The sequence below is a fragment of a genome, unplaced genomic scaffold (genome assembly GCF_019419815.1).
Source record: "Pyrus x bretschneideri cultivar Hongxiangsu unplaced genomic scaffold, Pyrus_bretschneideri_v1 Contig164, whole genome shotgun sequence".
Taxonomy (NCBI): Eukaryota; Viridiplantae; Streptophyta; class Magnoliopsida; order Rosales; family Rosaceae; genus Pyrus; species Pyrus x bretschneideri.
This window is the reverse complement of record NW_025999462.1, coordinates 38,459-60,296: the sequence shown is the minus strand read 5'-3', so window position 1 is coordinate 60,296 and position 21,838 is coordinate 38,459. Positions and strand designations below refer to the sequence as shown.

Below are 21,838 nucleotides of genomic sequence, written 5' to 3'. Positions count from 1 at the left end.
ATTAGTTACAAGATACAAAGAACGACTTATATAAAATGGGTTCCTACTTATGCAATCTGTCTCTAATAATATCATGTCGCATTCAATTTGGGAAATGCGACGTTAAGGCGGAATCGTTCATGGCAAAGCCATTACATACGAATTCGGTCTTTTTATTTTATTTTATTTTATTTTTTTAATGAGAAAGGTGCAGAAGTAGGCAACGTGGACCGAAGAGAGAAACATGGAGAGCAACCAATGGTCGACGACGACCGTTGAATTCAATGCCAAACCCAAACCCAAAATCCCCCTCCTTCTGTCCGATCAAATTTCCCAAAATCTAAAAGTAAAGAAATTTAAAACAATTCAATTGAACCGACGATGATGGCTATGCTCATGCGCTCGCCTCCCCATCTTCCCATTCCATTCTCTTCAGTGAGTCCCTTTCTTTCCATCTCCTCTGTTTCTTGCATTTCATGTAATTTTTATTTTCTTCACATTTCTGGGCTTTTTTTTTTTTTTTTTTTTAGAATTCTTTTTATGGCACATTTTCTGGGTTTTCTCTAGGATTCATCAAAGGGAAAACGAAAAGGAAAATGGAATTCATGTTTATCAACATTTATTCATGAAAAAATTGAAAGGAAAATATAATAAAGTTGTGGTTCCAGTGATTTTTTCAAAATCTCATGGGATTGATGAACCCAAATTGTTTTCTTTAATTGTTTAAGTTGGGATTGATCAAACCAAATTGCTTACTTCATATTTGTAGAGTTCCAGAAATGCTGCGCAAATGCTGGGGAATGTCATGACAGGCAAGTCTGCTCGTCTCGTCTGACTTTGTTACTCTGCAAGTTTGCTTATATGATTGTGGTTACCGTTTTATATATACAGATATTATTCAGTCAAGTAGCACAAATTTGCGATTGCCAAGCAGTAGAGCAAGAGTCATTTCTTTTGACTGCTCCGTCAAGTCTGTCCAAACTTCATGCCGAATGTCTGTCCCTGGAACCTCCTCAAGGAGAGAAGATAAAGTGCCTTCGAGCTTCGTGAGAGATAAGAAGTTGGTTCCTGATTCTGATCCTCCTAGCATGCAAGATGTCAACCTTCTCTATCAGTTTTTCGACCAAAGGTCTATCAAATATCCTCATCTATTTTGCGTCCTTGTTGCATTTTCTGTTTGGGGAAATCCTCATATCTTTTACCGGTGATGTTTAATACCTGTCAGTTACCTTCAAAGATAAACTTTCAATTCATACTTGTCTTTACCAGTTTTTCTGTTTTTTTTATCTGTGATTTGCTATGTTCAGTACAAAGCTCATGGTGTTGACAGGAGCTGGAATCAGCACAGAATGTGGAATTCCCGACTACAGAAGGTTTTTTTCTCTCCTTATTATTTCCTGTGTTATTGACTCTTCTCAGTTGATCAGATTGATGACTTTGAGTAGTGGTTGCCAACTGTTAGGCTCTCATTGGACTATTAACTTCTTTGGTTGACATTCGCCATTTGCATTTCAAGTCTACCTGTTTCATTCTTATGAATTTGTTCTGTCCACATACTTTGAGAGAGGCGGACCTTGGCATAATGTTAGGATTTGTTCCAGGTGGCCTTGTAACATGGGTTTGAGTTGCAGAATCCTCTTATGAATAAGGGTATGGGTGTGTACATTTGGCCTTCTCCACACCCTTCATTTGCACGTCATTGGAATTAGAGGTTACGGTGGTGTACATCCTGCCTTCTCCAGACCTTGCACTCGCAGGAGCCTTCATATTATGGGTTTCTTTTGAATGTATTATATATTAAGAGGTGTTTTGTATTTAATTATGCTGTTCTTGTGTATATAAGGGAAAATTTATCATTGTTTTGTTTAGAGTTGGTTTTAATATTTATTTCAAAATATCTGTTTTCTCAATGCGTACTTGGTATTATATGGTTGAATTTATTTCAGCCAAGGTTTACCAGGGAGCCTTAGCATATTATTAGACCATGATATTTATAATTGATGATTTGATGTTTTGAAATGCTAAATTTTCTCATCTATCAGTACTGTTTTCCTTCTTTGGCAGCCCCAATGGAGCTTATAGTTCTGGATTCAAACCAATTACCCATCAGGTGATCTGAAGGCATGTGCTGTGATACATGTTCCTATAGCATTGTTTTTATTATAACAAGAGTTCCAGTTTAACCTTAGATTATTACTTTGTTTTTTTAGATAACGGTAAACAGAAAAAGGCAAAGACCTTCATACTCTTACTCTCCTGGTTTTCAACGTATAAATTAACTATTTGAGTGGTGGCTGTAAATGCAATCTCTTTATACCATCAGCTTTAAATTTTATAGTTCCCTAAATTTTTAATCATTGTCTATTGAAAAATATGTGGTGATGATAGTTGATATGGTTGTTCTGTATGCATCAAACCTAGGATAAAAGCAAACCTTTTGTTTGTGAATCGATTTCTTAACTTGAGATAATGGATTAGCATATGCCTCTGCTAGTATTGAAGTTGTTCCTGCATACATCTTTTGGTTTTAACAGAGAGGTGTCTTTTTCTTGCCTTTACTTCTTCTGCTAACTGAAGAGAGGTCTCAAGATTAGTATTATGATGTAATTATGTTAAATGAGGGACATCGTTTAGTTTCACCAAGTTTTCAGGATCATATATTCAAATCTTACATCACTTATCTTTCAAACAACGAATTGGAGCCTTGTAGCAGAAGAATCATGTTTACATCTCTGCACTGGCTGTACATGTCATTTAGTCAGCATATGAAATTTTGGGAGCAAAGTCCTGAATAAAAGAATCATGCGATGCATCGTTGTGACTTAGGCCTTAACTCCATTATCCCTAAAACTCGTCTTTAAATGATTAATTTTAAAAGAACCACATAGAATGGAAAACTGCATCTTTAAACTTTACCTTCTTTGATATATTATCAAATATGTCATGTTGGATAATTTGTTTTCACTTTTCCGCGGAGACTTTACTGCTGTTCGGTTTTATAATATAATCTCAAAGCTCTAACTTCCAGATCTGCTTTTACTGGATTGACCAGGAGTTTCTTCGTTCTAGTCAGACCCGAAGGCGATATTGGGCAAGGAGTTATGCTGGATGGAGACGATTTTCTGCTGCAGAGCCTGGTTCAGCTCATATTTCTTTAGCATCTCTAGAAAAAGCTGGCCGGATAAATTTCATGATTACACAAAATGTTGATAGGTAAGTCGCGGTATGTATCTAGAGTCTTCCGTATTTCAAGGATTGTTGATTTTAATTTATTAAATCTTGCAAACTAATGGTCTATATTACAGAAAACTTGAGGAAATCAATTTATCGTGGATTTTGATTTGGATAAGGAATTCGTACTGCTATATACACAAATTTCTAGGTTGATATTTAAAATATTTCAGAATGAAAGACTCTCAAAAACTCAAAACTATGAATATTTCTTTCCATTCAAACTATTCCAAGAAAAAGAGGGTCCTATGATACGAGAATTATACGCACACAAATTAAACCCTCTTTTTGTCAATTGTAGTATAAGTATAAGTAGGGATCGTTCTGGGCCGGGGATTAGGAGGGATTGTTAATCACTTGGATTTGACTCAAAAACGTAAAAACACAATATAAAACACTATACTAGACTCAAAGAATTCAAAACTAAACTTTAAAACACCAAAACAAACCAAAAGACCCAAAACAGCACCAAAACACTCAAAACTGCCTTAAAAACACTTTCTGGGCAGTTTTGAGCACTTTGAGTACTTTGGACGAATTTGGGTAATAACTTGAATCAAAACACTTAGAAACACAAACTAAGACACTTTCTAACTATATTGGACACTAAAGTAAAGGGGGATTGAGTTTTTGACGAAATTAACTAAAATGCACAGATTGTAATTAAAAACAGATTGTAAAGATGAATGTGATGGAATTGAATGGATGGGATGGCTAGCTAAGGGGTTCATCTCCATACATGTTACACTTGCATAATAAAACGATTTCCAATTGCATTTCAATAAACCATGATGCTCAACACCCCAAGTTAACCGTGATGCACTAATTAACTCTCAAATTTTCCTTATGTTATTGAATTGGATGATGCATGCGACAATTCAAATCATTCTCCAATGGTTCTCAACATGAATGCATAGAAGAGATACAATGAGAGATCATTATGTTCTATGAAAATTATAAGTGTTGACGAAGCAATTGTAACTATGAATGCATGATACTCTTGCCAAGAATTCATTTAACGCGATTGTTTATAAGCAACATCCACTACTTGTGAATATAAGTTCGTAACTATTAGGTGAAACTCACTTATATTCTAGCGTCATATTCATGCATGAAAATTAAGCGTGTACTCTCAATAAACATACATAAATAAGTTATCACTCAAACAGTTAAATAAATTGAATCCACAACTTATGAAACGTAATTAGAAGTAATCAAATCATATTGCAAGCATAAACATATATTTCGAATCCCCCCTTAACAAGGGGGGTTTAGTTCCTCATGATACAAAACAAAGAGAATCAAAGAAACACCTAAACATTTCAACAACTCAAACTTGAATTGTATGAACGTTTAGACCCTCTTCTCTTCCATTCCTTATTCGTACAAAACAAAGAGTATTGAAATTAAATATTGAAATCAAAGAAACACCTAAACATTCCAACAACTCAAACTTGAATTGTATGAACGTTTAGGCCCTCTTATCTTCCTCTTCGTTGTAGCACAAAGTCTAAGGATAGTTTGATAGTGTGAATGGTTTGGGGAGTGGTGAAAATGGAAGGAGGAGAGCACGGCAATGAGAATGGTTGATGTTTGTGACTGAAATGTGTATGGAAGAATGAATATCAATTTAGGTGAAATGGATGCTTATTTATAGGCGAAATGGGGGGAACATGACAGCTAGGAACTTAGTGGAAATCTGGAATGGTGATGGGAGATGCATGTGGCTGATTTATGCATGTGATTAAAGGGTGGGATTGCATGTGCTTTGACAGAAATGAAAGGGAATACACGGCATGGGGTGTTTTCTGGTGGTTGTGAGGTGGAAAGCTAGGCGGAAAGCTGGAATTTCAAAGGGGAATGCATGTGATTAAAGGGTGGAATGAATGGAATGCAATCTGAAATGGGAGATGGAATGGGATGCACGACAATGATGGTGTTTGTGTGAATGATGGCAGATTGTGTGGTTGGAAATGCATGTGGAATGAATGATTTTGTTGGTTGAATTAAAGAATGGGAATGCAATCTGAAATGCATGTGAATTATGTTGGAAAGAAGGGGAAGTCACGGCACAAGGTAAGGGGGAGTGAATGTGGCTGAAATGCAAAGGGGGAATGATGATGAATGCATGTGCAATAACAGCTAGGTTGGTTGTGGAAAGCTGGAATTTCACAAAGGGAATGCATGTGCACGGTTTTGGTGTGGAGAAAGGAATAATCTGGAAATGCAAGGTGAATGATTAAATGGCTGAATTGGATTAAAGAATGGGAGTGATGGGTTGGAAATGATGGTGGGTTATGCACGGCAATGATGAATGGGATGGGTGGATTTGTTGATGATTGTGTTGGTGATGAATGCATGTGGAATTGCAAGGAGGAAGGTATGGTTATGGTTATGATAAGTGATAAGTGAATGTTGATGATAAGTGATAAGTGAATGGTTTGATAAGTGATAAGTGGTGATGATAAGTAATGATATGTGATTATGATAAGTGATAAGTGATTATGATAAGTAATGATATATGGGAGTGTGGCTGAAATGAAGGAGTGGAATGTTGGAATGTTATGCACGGCTAAGGATATAGGAAATGTTTAAATGTCTTAAAACTAAAGGGAACAAGGTTCCAACACTTTGGTCTTCAATTAGGTCTTCAATTTCGTCCAACACTTTAGCTCCAAGCATAAGCTATCCATCCTTAGCCCAAAAGTGCTCCAAAAGTCTCCAAAATGCATCTTTTTGCTCCTTTAGCCCTTTGGACCTACAAATACACGAAAATAGCTTAAAGTACTAAAATAATTAAACAAACATAACGTAAATGCACGAGAACAAGCCATTTAAGTCGCATGAATATACTCCTATCAAATACCCCCACACTTAGCTTTTGCTAGTCCTCGAGCAAAACAGAATAAAAACAAATAAACAAAACGATACTAAACACGTAAAACACAACCTAAACCTTCCAACAACCGTCTTAGGGATTTTCAATGCACATGACATGTTAAAAATCATCATTCTCACAGATTTTAGTCATCTTCACACTTAAGTACATTCTTAATCATAGTCACCACATACTATTTCACAATTAAGCATTTAAAACCATGTTTTGAATGTAGTAGCATGCCTTAGAGAATTTGCTCAATTCCTTACAAGATATGCACTCGATTTTCACTCAGATTTTCTAACTACACACCCTAATCTAGTCATATGTGAGAAGATTAATGAAAATGAACACTCACATATATATATCAAAAAGAGAGCAATTTCTGGAGTTAATAAGCATGTTTAGATATGATCCCATGAATGGAATGCTACCACTTAGATGTGAGAACCAGTGACACCATATGCTCATACCAAGTTCAAACTCCACAAATTGAAACACATAACACTCAAGATTGAAGTCACGGGTTGTAATGGGGCTTGGAGGGTGTGGATAACAAAGAAGGGATATGGAAAACAAAGGTTCTTAAAGAAATAGTGAGCAAAGCACTTGAATCAACTTAGAATTCACTTTTGAATGAAAACTCAACTTTTGAACAAAAAGGGAGAATTTAGACAATTTACGGCCAGAATTGGTGTTTTGGACCCTTTCTTCAATCACTCATTCTTTCATTTTTTTCAAGCTCTTTTTTCTTTCTTTCTTTTTTTTTTTTTTTTTTTTTCTTTTCTTTTGAATCTCAAAACATACATAAACACTTAAACATTCTCTCCCCCACACTCATTTTCTTGCATAATGTAACTCAAAAGGAATTCATTTAAGTCATGCTCATTATCTTTTTAAGACAAGGGTATGGAATGTCCTAATCTAGGCTAGGTGAGGAAAATGTGGGTTAACAAAGAATAAAGGCTAAACAAAGCTCAACGGGGGTAAAACTTACAACAAATACGAAATATGGGAAGTGAGGCTATTTGGCTATGGTGGCAACTACACAACTTCATCTTGATATATGTTATGCAAATCAATAACATGTTTTGAATGAAATGGGCATGAGTTCTAGCATTTGGAACTTTATGATGAAACGCCTTCTAAGTAGTAACCAAGCAAAGAATAATGAAATCATGCAACGACTTTAGAAAACAAGAAATCACAGATTATACTCTCTAAAGAACGTTATAGGCTCAAGTCTCTCAGGGTTGTAGCGTTTGTTTGAGTTCCTTCCTTCAAGCATGTTACAAAAACGAATTTTTCTTTTATGATTGCATGTGAAGTCATACATTATAACCATAACCAAGCATATACCAAGAGTAAATCAAACTTTTCTCTATTTTTATAACTCTTTTTAACAGTCATGCACTTACAAACCAAATCCTTATCATTGTGTTGAAAAGTGACCTACGACACAAAAACGACTCAAAACACTCATTTTTTAGGCTTTTCAAAACATGTTTTTCAAATTTTTATGTGATTTTCGAATTTTTAAGTCAAAACACACTAAACACACTTAAAAACAGCAAGAAACAACATTTGAAGTTATGGTGGATAAAACCCTCCGAATTTGCATCAAAACATTTTAGTTACCCCCCTCCACACTTCAATCAAACATTGTCCTTAATTTTTAAAACACACCAAACAAAAGTAAACACATAAACAGCAACTAAACATACTAAATATGGCAGAATGTATCTAACAAAGAGAAGAGTTTAGAGATGCAAATCTGGTTATGGAGTGTAAATTCCAACTTCTCCTTGGTGATTGCAGTGAGGCTTCATCTTGAGTTTTTCCACAGGCTACTCTTGAACTGAGCTGGAGATTCTTTTGGTTTCCTCCGATCGTTGATTTTCCTTTGTGCTACTTTTGAACTGGGCAGCAGGATTCTTTTGGTCTCCCCCGAAGGACTGAGCTTACTTCTTTTATCTGTTTCTTTGTTCAATCTCTCCAATTCGTATTGAAGAGGGTTAGAGGATAGCTCAGCATATGCTTGTCTCCTCATGCTTCAATGTATCATTTTCCTTTGCCTTACTTGCTCCCCTTTGCAGAAGTGGTCCCTTCTCTGGAAGTGTATCAACCGTTGAAGATGACTACTCGAGAGCAACGCTAGGTAAGCAACCAGGGAATAGAGTCCAGGTAGACTCCAAGTGCCGGCTGATTGCTTCTTTCACTTTGCCATGCAGGTAATATCAAGGACAAAGGAAAAGACAGGGAAAGAGCATGATATGAGATACCTTTGCTTTCGCCCTTGATGATATGAGATACCTTTGCTTTCGAAGAGGCAGCGAATGAATCCACATGCTTCGATCCACCGTTTCCTCTTGCCTCCTTTGTACTCCAGGCATTTGGTATCTTCTTTGGGGGATACATCCATGGTTGAAAATGTGTTCTCAAGAGAAGGAGAAAATTGAGCATGTTTGTGCGGGTTGGTTGCAGCTTACATTTTCAGCCGAGAAGGAAAGTTATGCGTTTGTGGGTGTATGCCTTGCCATGAATGTTGATGTATATAGGAATTGTAATGGCAAATGGCAGTGCGGATGAGGCAATGTCTTCCACGCGTTTTCTGAAAAGCCGGGAGCTTTTGACAAAGTGGCACGCATCTTCTGAAAAGCCGGGAGCTTTTGACAAAGTTGCACTCGCTTTCTAGAAAGCCGGGAGCTTTCGGCTTTGTCACCCACGTTTGTCGGCTAAAGTGTGCAGCTGATTTCTCGCCTTCCACGCGTCTTCTGAAAAGCCGGGAGCTTTTGACAAAGTGGCACACGCTTTCTGAAAAGCCTGGATTGCGTCTGAAGAGCTGGCGATCTTTACGCCGGAAAATCCGACTTTGAAGAGTGGTGTCTCTTCATTTCTGAATCGGTGAATGCCTCTCCTTTAATAGAGGTGATCGATCACCTCTAGCATGCACACTTGAAAATTGCCCAGAAATCGTCTCCGGCCCGTCGAGATTTCACTCCATACAACCCTTCTCTGTTAACTTCTTGAAAAATGGCTAGCTCATCTAACCCATCGAACATTTGTTTAGATTTGAGTCTAAGCAATGATCATGTTGCGCCGCGTCAGGATAAGGTATGGTGCCCGTCTTTCTTATCTTCTCATGGCCCTCTTACAGATGAGGACTCTGTGATGACGGATGCAACAACGGCTACGATAGTAGCTCGGAACCTCCTCACTCCCAAAGATAGTTAGCTGCTTTCCGGACGGTCCGATGAGTTGGCCGTTCAAGAGTCCTTGGCTCTCAGTGTTCAGTGCGCTGGCTCTGTGTCCAACATGGGCTAACGCCTACTTGCTCGCTCCCGTCAGGTTGAATCATTGATGGTGGAGGTGGAGAGTTTTAAGTAAGAAATCAAACAGCTTAAGTACGAGAACCGAAGTTTGCACGCGCTTGCTAACAATTATTCGACAAGCATGAAGAGGAAGCTTGATGAGCTTGATGACCGTCAAAGGCTTGCGGCTTTCTTCCAGAGACACCTTTTTCCTGGGTCATCCAGCGTTCCACCAAGGATTGGGGTCTTGAATGATCTATCTTCGGTGCCTCCCGCTCCTATGCCTCTTGCTCCGATGCCTTCTGCTCCGATGCCTCCTGCTCCGATGCCTTCTGCTCCGATGCCTCCTGCTCCGAAAGTGTTGCCACGTAGTGGGGCCTCACGTACACAACCCTTGTGAAGGCTCCATCTTTCTCTAGAGTGGGTGCCTGGATCATTAACAACATATCAGTATAAAACAAAATTGAAATTCGGGGAGGCGGCTTACCTGTGTAATGATCCAGGCACCCACTCTAGAATTTAAACCATTACCGGATCATCTCAAGTATCACCCCCCATTCAAAGATAAATTCCATGCCGTGGGTTCCAATTGAGCCTAAGAAGGCTTCGTCCGGCTGCAAGACGTAAAAGAAAGCGCTACTTGGGAGGCAACCCAATACAGTGAATAAAACAAAGCTTGTTCATTGATTTTTCGAAAAATTACAATTGTATCTAACAAAGAAAGAGAAAGATGGAGCCTTCACAAGGGTTGTGTATGTGAGGCCCCACTACGTGGCAACACTCTCGGAGCAGGAGGCATCGGAGCAGGAGGCATCAGAGCAGAAGGCATCGGAGCAAGAGGCATAGGAGCGGGAGGCACCGAAGATAGATCATTCAAGACTCCAATCCTTGGTGGAACGCTGGATGACCCAGGAAAAAGGTGCCTCTGGAAGAAAGCCGCAAGCCTTTGACGGTCATCAAGCTTATCAAGCTTCCTCTTCATGCCTGTCGAATAATTGTTGGCAAGCACGTGCAAACTTCGGTTCTCGTACTTAAGCTGTTTGATCTCTTGCTTAAGACTCTCCACCTCCGCCATCAATGATTCAACCTGACGGGAGCGAGCAAGTAGGCGTTGGCCCATGTTGGACACAGAGCCAGCGCACTGAACACTGAGAGCCAGGGACTCTTGAACGGCCAACTCATCGGACCGTCCGGAAAGCAGCTGACTATCTTTGGGAGTGAGGAGGTTCCGAGCTACTATCGTAGCCGTTGTTGCATCCGTCATCACAGAGTCCTCATCTGTAAGAGGGCCATGAGAAGATAAGAAAGACGGGCACCATATCTTATCCTGACGCGGCGCAACATGATCATTCCTTAGACTCAAATCTAAGCAAATGTTCGATGGGTTAGATGAGCTAGCCATTTTTCAAGAAGTTAAAAGAGAAGGGTTGGATGAAGTGAAATCTCGACGGGTCGGAGACGATTTCTGGGCAATTTTCAAGTGTGCTATGCTAGAGGTGATCGATCACCTCTATTAAAGGAGAGGCATTCACCGATTCAGAATGAAGAGACACCACTCTTCAAAGCCGGATTTTCCGGCGTAAAGATCGCCAGCTCTTCAGACGCAATCCAGGCTTTTCAGAAAGCGTGTGCCACTTTGTCAAAAGCTCCCGGCTTTTCAGAAGACGCGTGGAAGGCGAGAAATCAGCTGCACACTTTAGCCGACAAACGTGGGTGACAAAGCCGAAAGTTCCTAGCTTTCCAGAAAGCGAGTGCAACTTTGTCAAAAGCTCCCGGCTTTTCAGAAGACGCGTGCCACTTTGTCAAAAGCTCCCGGCTTTTCAGAAAACGCGTGGAAGACATTGCCGCATCCGCACTGCCATTTGCCATTACAATTCCTATATACATCAACATTCATGGCAAGGCATACACCCACAAACGCATAACTTTCCTTCTCGGCTGAAAATGTAAGCTGCAACCAACCCGCACAAACATGCTCAATTTTCTCCTTCTCTTGAGAACACATTTTCAACCATGGATGTATCCCCCAAAGAAGATACCAAATGCCTGGAGTACAAAGGAGGCAAGAGGAAACGGTGGATCGAAGCATGTGGATTCATTCGCTGCCTCTTCGAAAGCAAAGGTATCTCATATCATCAAGGGCGAAAGCAAAGGTATCTCATATCATGTTCTTTCCCTGTCTTTTCCTTTGTCCTTGATATTACCTGCATGGCAAAGTGAAAGAAGCAATCAGCCGGCACTTGGAGTCTACCTGGACTCTATTCCCTGGTTGCTTACCTAGCGTTACTCTCGAGTAGTCATCTTCAACGGTTGATACACTTCCAGAGAAGGGACCACTTCTGCAAAGGGGAGCAAGTAAGGCAAAGGAAAATGATACATTGAAGCATGAGGAGACAAGCATATGCTGAGCTATCCTCTAACCCTCTTCAATACGAATTGGAGAGATTGAACAAAGAAACAGATAAAAGGAGTAAGCTCAGTCCTTCGGGGGAGACCAAAAGAATCCTGCTGCCCAGTTCAAAAGTAGCACAAAGGAAAATCAACGATCGGAGGAAACCAAAAGAATCTCTAGCTCAGTTCAAGAGTAGCCTGTGGAAAAACTCAAGATGAAGCCTCACTGCAATCACCAAGGAGAAGATGGAATTTACACCCCATAACTAGATTTGCATCTCTAAACTCTTCTCTTTGTTAGATACATTCTGCCATATTTAGTATGTTTAGTTGTTGTTTTTGTGTTTACTTTTGTTTGGTGTGTTTTAAACATTGAGGACAATGTTTAATTGAAGTGTGGGGGGTAAACTAAAGTGTTTTGATACAAATTCGGAGGGTTTTATCCACCATAACTTGCATAATAAAAAGATTTCCAATTGCATTTCAATAAATCATGAATTCTCAACACCCCAAGTTAACCGTAATGCACTAATTAACCTTTAAATCTTCCTAACGTTATTGAATTGGATGATTGCATACGACAACCCAAAACATTCCCCACAAGTCCCCTACATGATTGCATAATAGAGATACAAGCAAAATCATTACGCTCTATGAAAATTATAAGTGTTGACGAGACATTCGTTACTATGATTGCATGAAACTTATGCCAAGAATTCGTTTAACGCGATTGTTTATAAGCAACCACCACTACTTGTGAATATAAGTTCGTAACTATTAGGTGAAACTCACTTATATTCTAGCGTCATATTCATGCATGAAAATTAAGCGTGTACTCTCAATAAACATACATAAATAAGTTATCAATCAAACAGTTAAACAAATTGAATCCACAATTTATGAAACGCAATTAGAAGTAATCAAATCAAAATGCAAGCATAAACATATATTTCGAATCCCCCCTAGCCAAGGGGGGGTTTAGTTCCTCATGATACAAAACAAAGAGAATCAAAGAAACACCTAAACATTCCAACAACTCAAACTTGAATTGTATGAACGTTTAGGCTCTCTTCTCTTCCATTCCTCATTCGTACAAAACAAAGAGTATTGAAATTAAACATTGAAATCAAAGAAACACCTAAACATTTCAACAACTCAAACTTGAATTGTATGAACGTTTAGGCCCTCTTATCTTCCTCTTCGTTGTAGCACAAGGTCTAAGGATAGTTTGATGGTGTGAATGGTTTGGGGAGTGGTGAAAATGGAAGGAGGAGAGCACGGCAATGGGAATGGTTGGTGTTTGTGACTGAAATGTGTATGGAAGAATGAATATCAATTTAGGTGAAATGGATGCTTATTTATAGGCGAAATGGGGGGAACATGACAGCTAGGAACTTAGTGGAAATCTGGAATGGTGATGGGAGATGCATGTGGCTGATTTATGCATGTGATTAAAGGGTGGGATTGCATGTGCTTTGACAGAAATGAAAGGGAATACACGGCATGGGGTGTTTTCTGGTGGTTGTGAGGTGGAAGCTAGGTGGAAAGCTGGAATTTCAAAGGGGAATGCATGTGATTAAAGGGTGGAATGAATGGAATGCAATCTGAAATGAGAGATGGAATGGGATGCACGGCAATGATGGTGTTTGTGTGAATGATGGCAGATTGTGTGGGTGAGTGTGTGGTTGGAAATGCATGTGGAATGAATGATTTTGTTGGTTGAATTAAAGAATGGGAATGCAATCTGAAATGCATGTGAATTATGTTGGAAAGAAGGGGAAGTCACGGCACAAGGTAAGGGGGAGTGAATGTGGCTGAAATGCAAAGGGGGAATGATGATGAATGCATGTGCAATGACAGCTAGGTTGGTTGTGGAAAGCTGGAATTTCACAAAGGGAATGCATGTGCACGGTTTTGGTGTGGAGAAAGGAATAATTTGGAAATGCAAGGTGAATGATTAAATGGCTGAATTGGATTAAAGAATGGGAGTGATGGGTTGGAAATGATGGTGGGTTATGCACGGCAATGATGAATGGGATGGGTGGATTTGTTGATGATTGTGTTGGTGATGAATGCATGTGGAATTGCAAGGAGGAAGGTATGGTTATGGTTATGATAAGTGATAAGTGAATGTTGATGATAAGTGATGAGTGAATGGTTTGATAAGTGATAAGTGGTGATGATAAGTAATGATATGTGATTATGATAAGTGATAAGTGATTATGATAAGTAATGATATATGGGAGTGTGGCTGAAATGAAGGAGTGGAATGTTGGAATGTTATGCACGGCTAAAGATATAGGAAAGGTTTAAATGTCCTAAAACTAAAGGGAACAAGGTTCCAACACTTTGATCTTCAATTAGGTCTTCAATTTCGTCCAACACTTTGGCTCCAAGCATAAGCTATCCATCCTTAGCCCAAAAGTGCTCCAAAAGTCTCCAAAATGCATCTTTTTGCTCCTTTAGCCCTTTGGACCTACAAATACACGAAAATAGCTTAAAGTACTAAAATAACTAAAGAAACATAACGTAAATGCACGAGAACAAGCCATTTAAGTCGCATGAATATGCTCCTATCATCCTAAACTATCAATAATTCTTTCCCTTCATTTTCTCATGTCAGGTTGCATCACCGTGCTGGTAGTAACCCGGTCGAATTACATGGAACAGTATATTCTGTCATTTGTATAGACTGTGGTTTTTCCTTCCCTCGAAATCTATTTCAAGACCAAGTTAAGGCCCTTAATCCAAAGGTTAGTCTTGTGCAGTTTATTTATACTGTAGGACTCATGGTTTTTAACTTCTAATGTTATGTTGTTTTTAATGATTTAGAAATAAACTTTATGAAGTTCTTTGATTTATAGTTATTGAAACCTTTTTTTAAGGGGTTTTCCCCCTTTCTGCTTTAGTGTAAAAATGACCGAATATTTCAGTGTTGGCACTACCTAATGAAATACTTTAGTCGGATATTTTAGTTAATCAAGTAGTATAATGGATTACAATTTTGTAAGAGAGAGGATTTATGGGAGAAAGAAGACAGTGAATGTAATTAGGGAATAATAATAGGGAACTTATAAGGGGTGTGAAGTATAAGTGTAGACGGATATTACTACAGTAGATGAGATTCGAATACATGAACCATAAGTGTAGATGGATATTACATATTACTACAGTTCATTACGGGGCACATAGATTTCTAAAGGGAGACCTGGAAAAGTCTTATCTATTGAGAAACAACCAATGCTTTGATAAATACTTGGTTTCTTTTTTGGTAAAATCTGATCTGCCCAAACTGTTGGCACTGACCCCTATAATTTACTCAATAATTGCTCTTCCTCCATAGGCACCCTTTCAGAAATTTGTACATTTTCATTTAATGAAAATTTTCAGTGCACCTATAAAGTTTTGATGTATGTTTCAAGTATATTTAGTATTCCAAGTTTTCAACTAGAGAAAGAACAGTAAAAATTGACATGTTTGATGCTATGGATAGCGGAATAGATTGTTGCCTGAAAACTGACCCGGTGCACTCTCTCAGTCCTACCCACCCATGGCTACCCACCATCTGAGCCACCACACAAACTGGAGCACGCACACACACACAAACACACGCACACACATATATATATAGGCTTTCTATCCCATGGTAAAATTCAGCAATCAGAACAGTCTAGATTTTAGATTCTCATTCAACTGTCAACAACAACAACAACAAAGCCTTTTCCCACTAAGTGGGGTCGGCTATATGAATCCTAGAATGCCATTGCGCTTGGTTCTGTGTCACGCCTTCCGTTAGATCCAAGTACTCTAAGTCATTTCTTAAGAGTCTCTTCCAAAGTCTTCCTAGGTCTTCATCTACCCCTTCGGCCCTAAACCTCTGTCCCCGTAATCACATCTTCTAACCGGAGCGTCAGTAGGCCTTCGTTTCACATGTCCAAATCACCGTAACCAATTTTCTCTCATCTGTCCTTCAATTTCGGCTACTCCTAGTTTACCTCGAATATCCTCATTCCTAATCTTATCCTTTCTCGTGTGCCCACACATCCAACGAAGCATTCTCATCTCCGTTACACTGATTTTATGTACATGTTGATGCTTTACTGCCCAACATTTTGTGCCATAAAGATTGCCGGCCTTATGGCCGTCCTGTAAAATATTCCCTTGAGCTTCAGTGGTATACGACAGTCACACAACACGCCGGATGCACTCTTCCACTTCATCCATCCAGCTTGTATTCTATGGTTGAGGTCTCCATCCAACTCTCCGTTCTTTTGCAAGATAGATCCTAGGTAGCGAAAGCGGTCGCTCTTTGGTACTTCCTGATCTCCAATCCTCACCCCTAACACATTTGAGCCTCCATTTGCACTGAATTTTCAACTGTCATTCCTGCAAAAAATTTCAAATCCAAAACTGTTGTCATCTAAAATGTGCAAAAAAGAAAAACGGTTTGATAGATAAAGCTGAAATTCAAATGAAGAAAATCAAACGGTTAAACAATTATTGATTTACCCATTTTTGGCATGGATAAACATTGAAAGAGAATCTAAAAAATGAACGATTTCGATTGTTGAATAATACCCTAGAAATAGGATGTCAATAACTTAAGAAAGTTATGGACATCCTTAAGATAGAAAGCATTTGCCTCCTTAGAAAGTAATTTTATTTAAATTTTTTCGTTGAGTTATTTCGTGAATAATGGAGTGAAGTTTGTTTAGGTTGCAAACTCGTGTATTAATCAGAATGGTGGACTAATGAGCAAGTAAATTTCCTTCTACTGCAGTGGGCAGAAGCAATTGAATGTTTGGATTATGGTAACCCCGGATCACAAAAGAGCTTTGGCATGAAGCAAAGACCTGATGGTGACATTGAAATTGATGAAAAATTTTGGGAAGAGGAATTTCACATCCCTACGTGTCCAAAGTGCAATGGAGTGCTTAAACCTGATGTAAGACATTTGCCTAATTTATTTAACTGATAGGAACGTAAGTCGTATTTCTTCTTCGTCAAAAATGGTTATTCATATCTTGTAAAAAATCTCTATTAACACTTAAGAATTTTCAGTATCATTCTTAATTGCATAATATTCTCATGCATTCAGTATTTCATTGATATGTTTCAGTAGTGGTGCTTGTATATTGAGTGAACCTGACCAAGAGGAACTTTGAAGGTCTATAGGCGGTTTTTTTTTAAGAAGTCAGAGAAAAAAAAGTCATTTTTAGGGGCCCTGTGTTTATTGCAAGTTAACATCAAGGTATTTTAATACTATAAGGGAGTGAGAAGATTTATTCTTTACGTTTTTTTGTAAATGCAAACATGTATGCATAGAGTCCGAGACACTGACAATTTAGTGATGAAGATTAACATCGATGTATTCCAATACAACAAGGGAGTGATTATATTTATTCCTTACACTTCTCTACACTCAACAATATAGCAAGATAAGCATTCACAAATTTTTCTGATGCAAATCAACCACTGTAATAGAAGTTGCATTAACAAACCCATGTTCATATGTACCAAAGCATATGATTCCTTGAGTTGAGAAAATGCAATTTTGTAGTTAGTAAACACAAATATAATATGTACGCAGTTAGTTCATTGGAAGTGAATGCTTGAAAGATGTATGGTTTTTGGTTTCTAATTTTTTTGTTGGATCTGGATTTTGGAATGTTTACCTCCTGTTGTGTGACTTTATTGCCTTTTATTAGTCTTTACTGGGTTTTGTCCTATAGTTGCTATCTTTCCATAGTTCTGTAAAAATTTCCAATATACATGTATTGCTGAGTCTCATATCAAGTCAAGCAATTACAGACATATGTTCTAAGTTGTCATTTTAATGCTTTGAGTAGAGAAGTATCCTATGAGGTACTGTCAGGATTCAAAAGAAAATAAAATTGTTTGGAGAATGAAATAGCATTGCAGTAATACTGGTGGTCTCCTTTATTATATTATGTGTCGAATGTCACCTCTGATTTTTGAGCAAGTTCTAATGCCACCCTGTGGTTTATAGTTGATGAATTGATCCAATGCCCCCACAAACTTAGGTTTTTGCTTCGGTAGCCCCTCCGTCATCTGTCTGTCAAAACTCTCGCATTACGTGATAATGACATGGTGCTCCAAGGAATTAGGTAACAAGTGCTGAACGTTTAAATTATTTCAATTTACTTTCCTACCTTTGTTCTTTATTGTGTTTTTTGAAACTCTTTCTCCTACTCATGTTCTCCCTCTCCTCCACTTAGTCTCCCACCACCACTCACCCACCTCCCGTCTCTTCCTCTTTCCTATTCCTCATACCATGACAACCAGACTCAGCTTTTGCACCCCACAGATTATTCATTACCAGCCCAGCTATCCTCCTTACCCAAACATATGGTATCCAGGCAAAGCCTCAATTTTTTATGGTCATCAAAGAAGTAAGTCAAAGATCCACTTTTGCCCCATTGAAACCGCAAGAAATTATAGCACCAATGACCATGAGCATGCATTTTGACTAGACATGTGAATCCAAAACCCCATACAACCACGGAGCATCCAGAAAATGAAACTCTAACACACTAACCCCCGTCCTCCCTCTCACTATTCACCGGCAACCGTGTTGCGTTTCTCCTCATAGCACCACCTTAACGTTTTCTTTTTTTTTTTTTTTGGTCATATTTTCAAAATAAGAACGCTTATTGCATTATATTTTGGATCATTTTATGTATGCTGTGAATTAGTGATGGTGTCTAGATATGGATCTGCCTACTGCTTTGCCTAGAATTATGAGACTACCGGGCAGTACCATTGGGCACTGAGGAATGCTGAAGTAGGAAGAATGTAGGTGCTGTGGAGGGAGACTTTGGAAGGAGAGAGGGGAGGGTGCATACAAGGAAGGAGAGAGAGAGAGAGAGTGCGAGGAGTTTTAAGCAGAAAAAGAGAAGACACACTTGATAGTTTGCTTCTTAAGAAATAATATGGGTTGTAGGTATATTATGATTTCTTCATTTTAGAAATAAATAGGCAATGATGGGCTTCTTGAACCTGTCAGAAATTCGATCACCATGCAACATTACTTGAAATAGGAGTTGTATACCTTATGTCGTAACTTCTGAAAGTGAAGGTACTTGTATATGTCAGTTATCCATATTTTGTGGTATCATTCTGGAAATGAGTCACTTATTTATTGTGTAGTCATGCATGTGCTTTCTATGAATTCTCACCCACTTTTCATTGCACCGTTTTACTTAATAGATGTGTACGCTTCCAATATTTCGTACAGTCTCAATACACCTTTTTGTTGCATGGTGAATGTCAAGGTTATCTTCTTTGGTGATAATGTCCCCAAGGACAGAGCTGAGAAGACAATCCAATCTGCAAAAGAATGTGATGCTTTTCTCGTGCTAGGATCATCACTAATGACCATGTCTGCTTACCGGCTTGTCAGGTGCATATCTTTCCTTCATTTTATAGTTGTACTTTAGTTTTTTATCAAATCATTTTGTATGCCCGTCCTAATTCTACACCAGGTTCCCTTGTCATAGGGCATTTATAATACCAAAATCTAACCCAATTTTGTAAGATAAAAAACTTAAAACCATAAATGTATATGCCTTCGAGGCATTCCAATCACTTGAGGTTGGTTGCTTTATGCCTTAGTCACTCTCCATTCTGGTGCTAGACAAGGTTTAACAAATTCTAGAACATCGGTGTTTTCCGATGAGAAAATCTGATGTAAGCAAAGCAAAACATGTGTACGTAAACAATAAGAGTATTGGAAACAAGGTCGTCAATGCTTATTATTTATTCATTTTCTGGGGACTTGATTTTGTTTAAGTATTTCTTGTTTGTGTTTGGGATTTTTCATAAGTAGCTTTGACTTTCCGACTTTACAGAGCTGCACATGAGGCAGGTGCTGCTACTGCAATTGTCAATGTAGGAGTGACTCGTGCAGACGATATTGTACCTTTGAAAATCAATGCTCGACTGGGAGAGGTATAGCCTTTCTTGTTGGCAGATGGGTCTACAGAATGGTCTTAGCTTATCAGAATCTAACAAGCATTGCAATTTTACAGATTCTACCTAGAGTACTTGACATGGGATCCCTCGGTGTCCCTGCCATTGGTTGATTTGACCTGTAAAGAGGTGTTCTGATCTGTAGAAGCTTGCTTTGGGTTTATCAGTAGATATAGAAGACCACAAGAAATTGAGAGGTGCTGCCAAATTCTTTTAGTTTCTCAGTCTCTGAAATGAAAACATGAAAAGTTGTAGCTAGTCAATGCGAAGACAATGGATTTTCTGCGGGGGACGAGAAAGATAAAGATAAGGAGAACGTTGGATATGCCAAAAGGAAATAACATTGTTCGCTCCGCGTACATAGATGATCTGGTGTCCGTGTCATAGACGTTTATAGACCCCAGAACATGAAATGCCAGTGTGACTTCATTGAATTGCTTTAAAGAGGGATTTTATTGTTTGAGCCTTAGCATAGAGATTCTACGCATTGGACATGTTTGAAAAATGAGTATTGCGAACAGGTATTTGGATGATTGAAATTATGATATAGAAAAATTGTGATTATTGTTAATGTTACCCGTGAGGGTAGTGCGTGAGCACGATTGAGACTTGGATCAACTATGTATGTATATTTCCCAATGAGGGGCAAGATGGTAATATTGCACCCTCGGGAATTTGTTACTTGCTTATTGAGACAACAGTAAGTTGTTGGTATTGCGGGCAGCAGATCGTAATATCATTGACTTATTCGTTGGGTTCGTTAAGCAAATAGACAAGTAAGTCATTCTATGTTAGCATTTGTATTTACTTATTTAGTTAGTTATTTATTGTCTGGGCTCGACCCAAAGATGCTACATGTTCATTTTCGGGGTACGTAACGCAACAAGTGCGTAACTGAAAAATAGTCTATGTTTAGTTTTAATTTTAGTACAATAACTTTATGTTATTATATACGTATATAGACCCTTTCCTATCCTCTGGAGTACATTATGTTTAGTATGATTTCAAAATTTCAGGAAAGAAATTTTTTTAAGGTGGATAGATTGTGACAACCCGTTCCTAAAATTTCATTTTTATTTATTTTAATCAAGGGAATTGATGAAAATGCCCTAGAGGCAATGATTTTGACTTCTGTCGACCATCATCTAAAGGAACATATGACTTCTTCTTTTGGCGTATTTGTGTAATACTCGTTGGTACAAACGCATAGGCGAAAGCCGTTTGTGAGTCCGGATTATAACGCTATAGTTACAAACATTTGAAGTTGTTTCACTAAATTATAGATTTAAAGGAAAATAAACTCCTACCATGTGGGAATTGTAACCAACTAGAAATTAGGGAGGAAGGAGTGGACCAATCAGACAAAAGGGCAAGGGACCAATTAGATGAATAGGAGGGCAGCCAATCAAGAGGAAGGATCCCCCTCTTCCTATGCACTCCATGCACCCAGGTATGATCTGGCCAAAATTCCCACCAATTTCTACCATTTTTCAGTTGAATTTTTCACATCCATCACCTGCAATCTACTCCAACACCTTCCCTCTACCATCTCCATCCAAATTTAAGGATTTTTAGGTCCTAACCCGCGAGGAATTTCACCGGAGCACTTGAGGTGCTCAACGGCAATTCCTCCATTCCGGCGAGTTCCACCACCTAAAACGACCATTAATCAACTTCCCTTGGACCCAGGAACAAGACCCAACCAGTGGTAGAGACTTTGGAACACCGAGGAAGGAGAATCGAATTTCACCCATTTTAGGGTTCTGATGGGTTTGAGTGAAATTGGAGCCTTTCCCAGCCAAATTAGACTTGGTCACTGGTATAAAATTTGCTCTACTCTTTGAGATCTTCATTTCTGTAAAATTTGAGAATTTTTGGAGATAGTTGAATTTTCTAGCAAATCGAGGCGGCCACCGCCGTGTGCGGTGGCGGCAGCTCGTGAGCCGAGTCACCCCTGACCTTTCTAAGCTAAGTTTGACACCCCAATTCCATAGGTGAAGTGCGATTGATGAAATCTCATCGTTTGAGCATAGTTTTGATAAAGACTGCTACTTGA

The 21,838-nt window shown here is 38.7% G+C and overlaps 1 protein-coding gene across 2 annotated transcripts; it reads left to right on the top strand.

The window, feature by feature from the left end:
* The first annotated feature begins 201 nt into the window (after positions 1-201).
* On the top strand, positions 202-20,353 carry LOC125475881 (NAD-dependent protein deacylase SRT2-like). Of its 2 annotated transcripts, XM_048581243.1 has the most exons (11): positions 208-414; positions 749-791; positions 871-1,108; positions 1,287-1,352; positions 2,044-2,089; positions 3,032-3,192; positions 14,414-14,543; positions 16,571-16,735; positions 19,086-19,213; positions 19,662-19,761; positions 19,842-20,353. In XM_048581243.1, the coding sequence occupies exons 1-11, from the start codon at positions 361-363 to the stop codon at positions 19,893-19,895; spliced, it is 1,185 nt and encodes a 394-aa protein (XP_048437200.1). In that variant the 5' UTR covers positions 208-360; the 3' UTR covers positions 19,896-20,353. The 2 variants fall into 2 exon arrangements, with proteins under 2 accessions (XP_048437201.1, XP_048437200.1); XM_048581244.1 differs by lacking the exons at positions 19,662-19,761; positions 19,842-20,353 and adding an exon at positions 17,835-17,918 and having other exon boundaries at positions 202-414; positions 19,086-19,218.
* Positions 20,354-21,838: the final 1,485 nt, after the last annotated feature.

Bases quoted from the DNA above. Each gene is read 5' to 3' on its own strand.
- LOC125475881 (XM_048581243.1), top strand. From the start codon at position 361: ATGATGGCTATGCTCATGCGCTCGCCTCCCCATCTTCCCATTCCATTC. The intron at 3,193-14,413 runs GTAAGTCGCGGT...TTCTCATGTCAG, and splicing joins ATTACACAAAATGTTGATAG to GTTGCATCACCGTGCTGGTA. The intron at 14,544-16,570 runs GTTAGTCTTGTG...CTTCTACTGCAG, and splicing joins TTAAGGCCCTTAATCCAAAG to TGGGCAGAAGCAATTGAATG.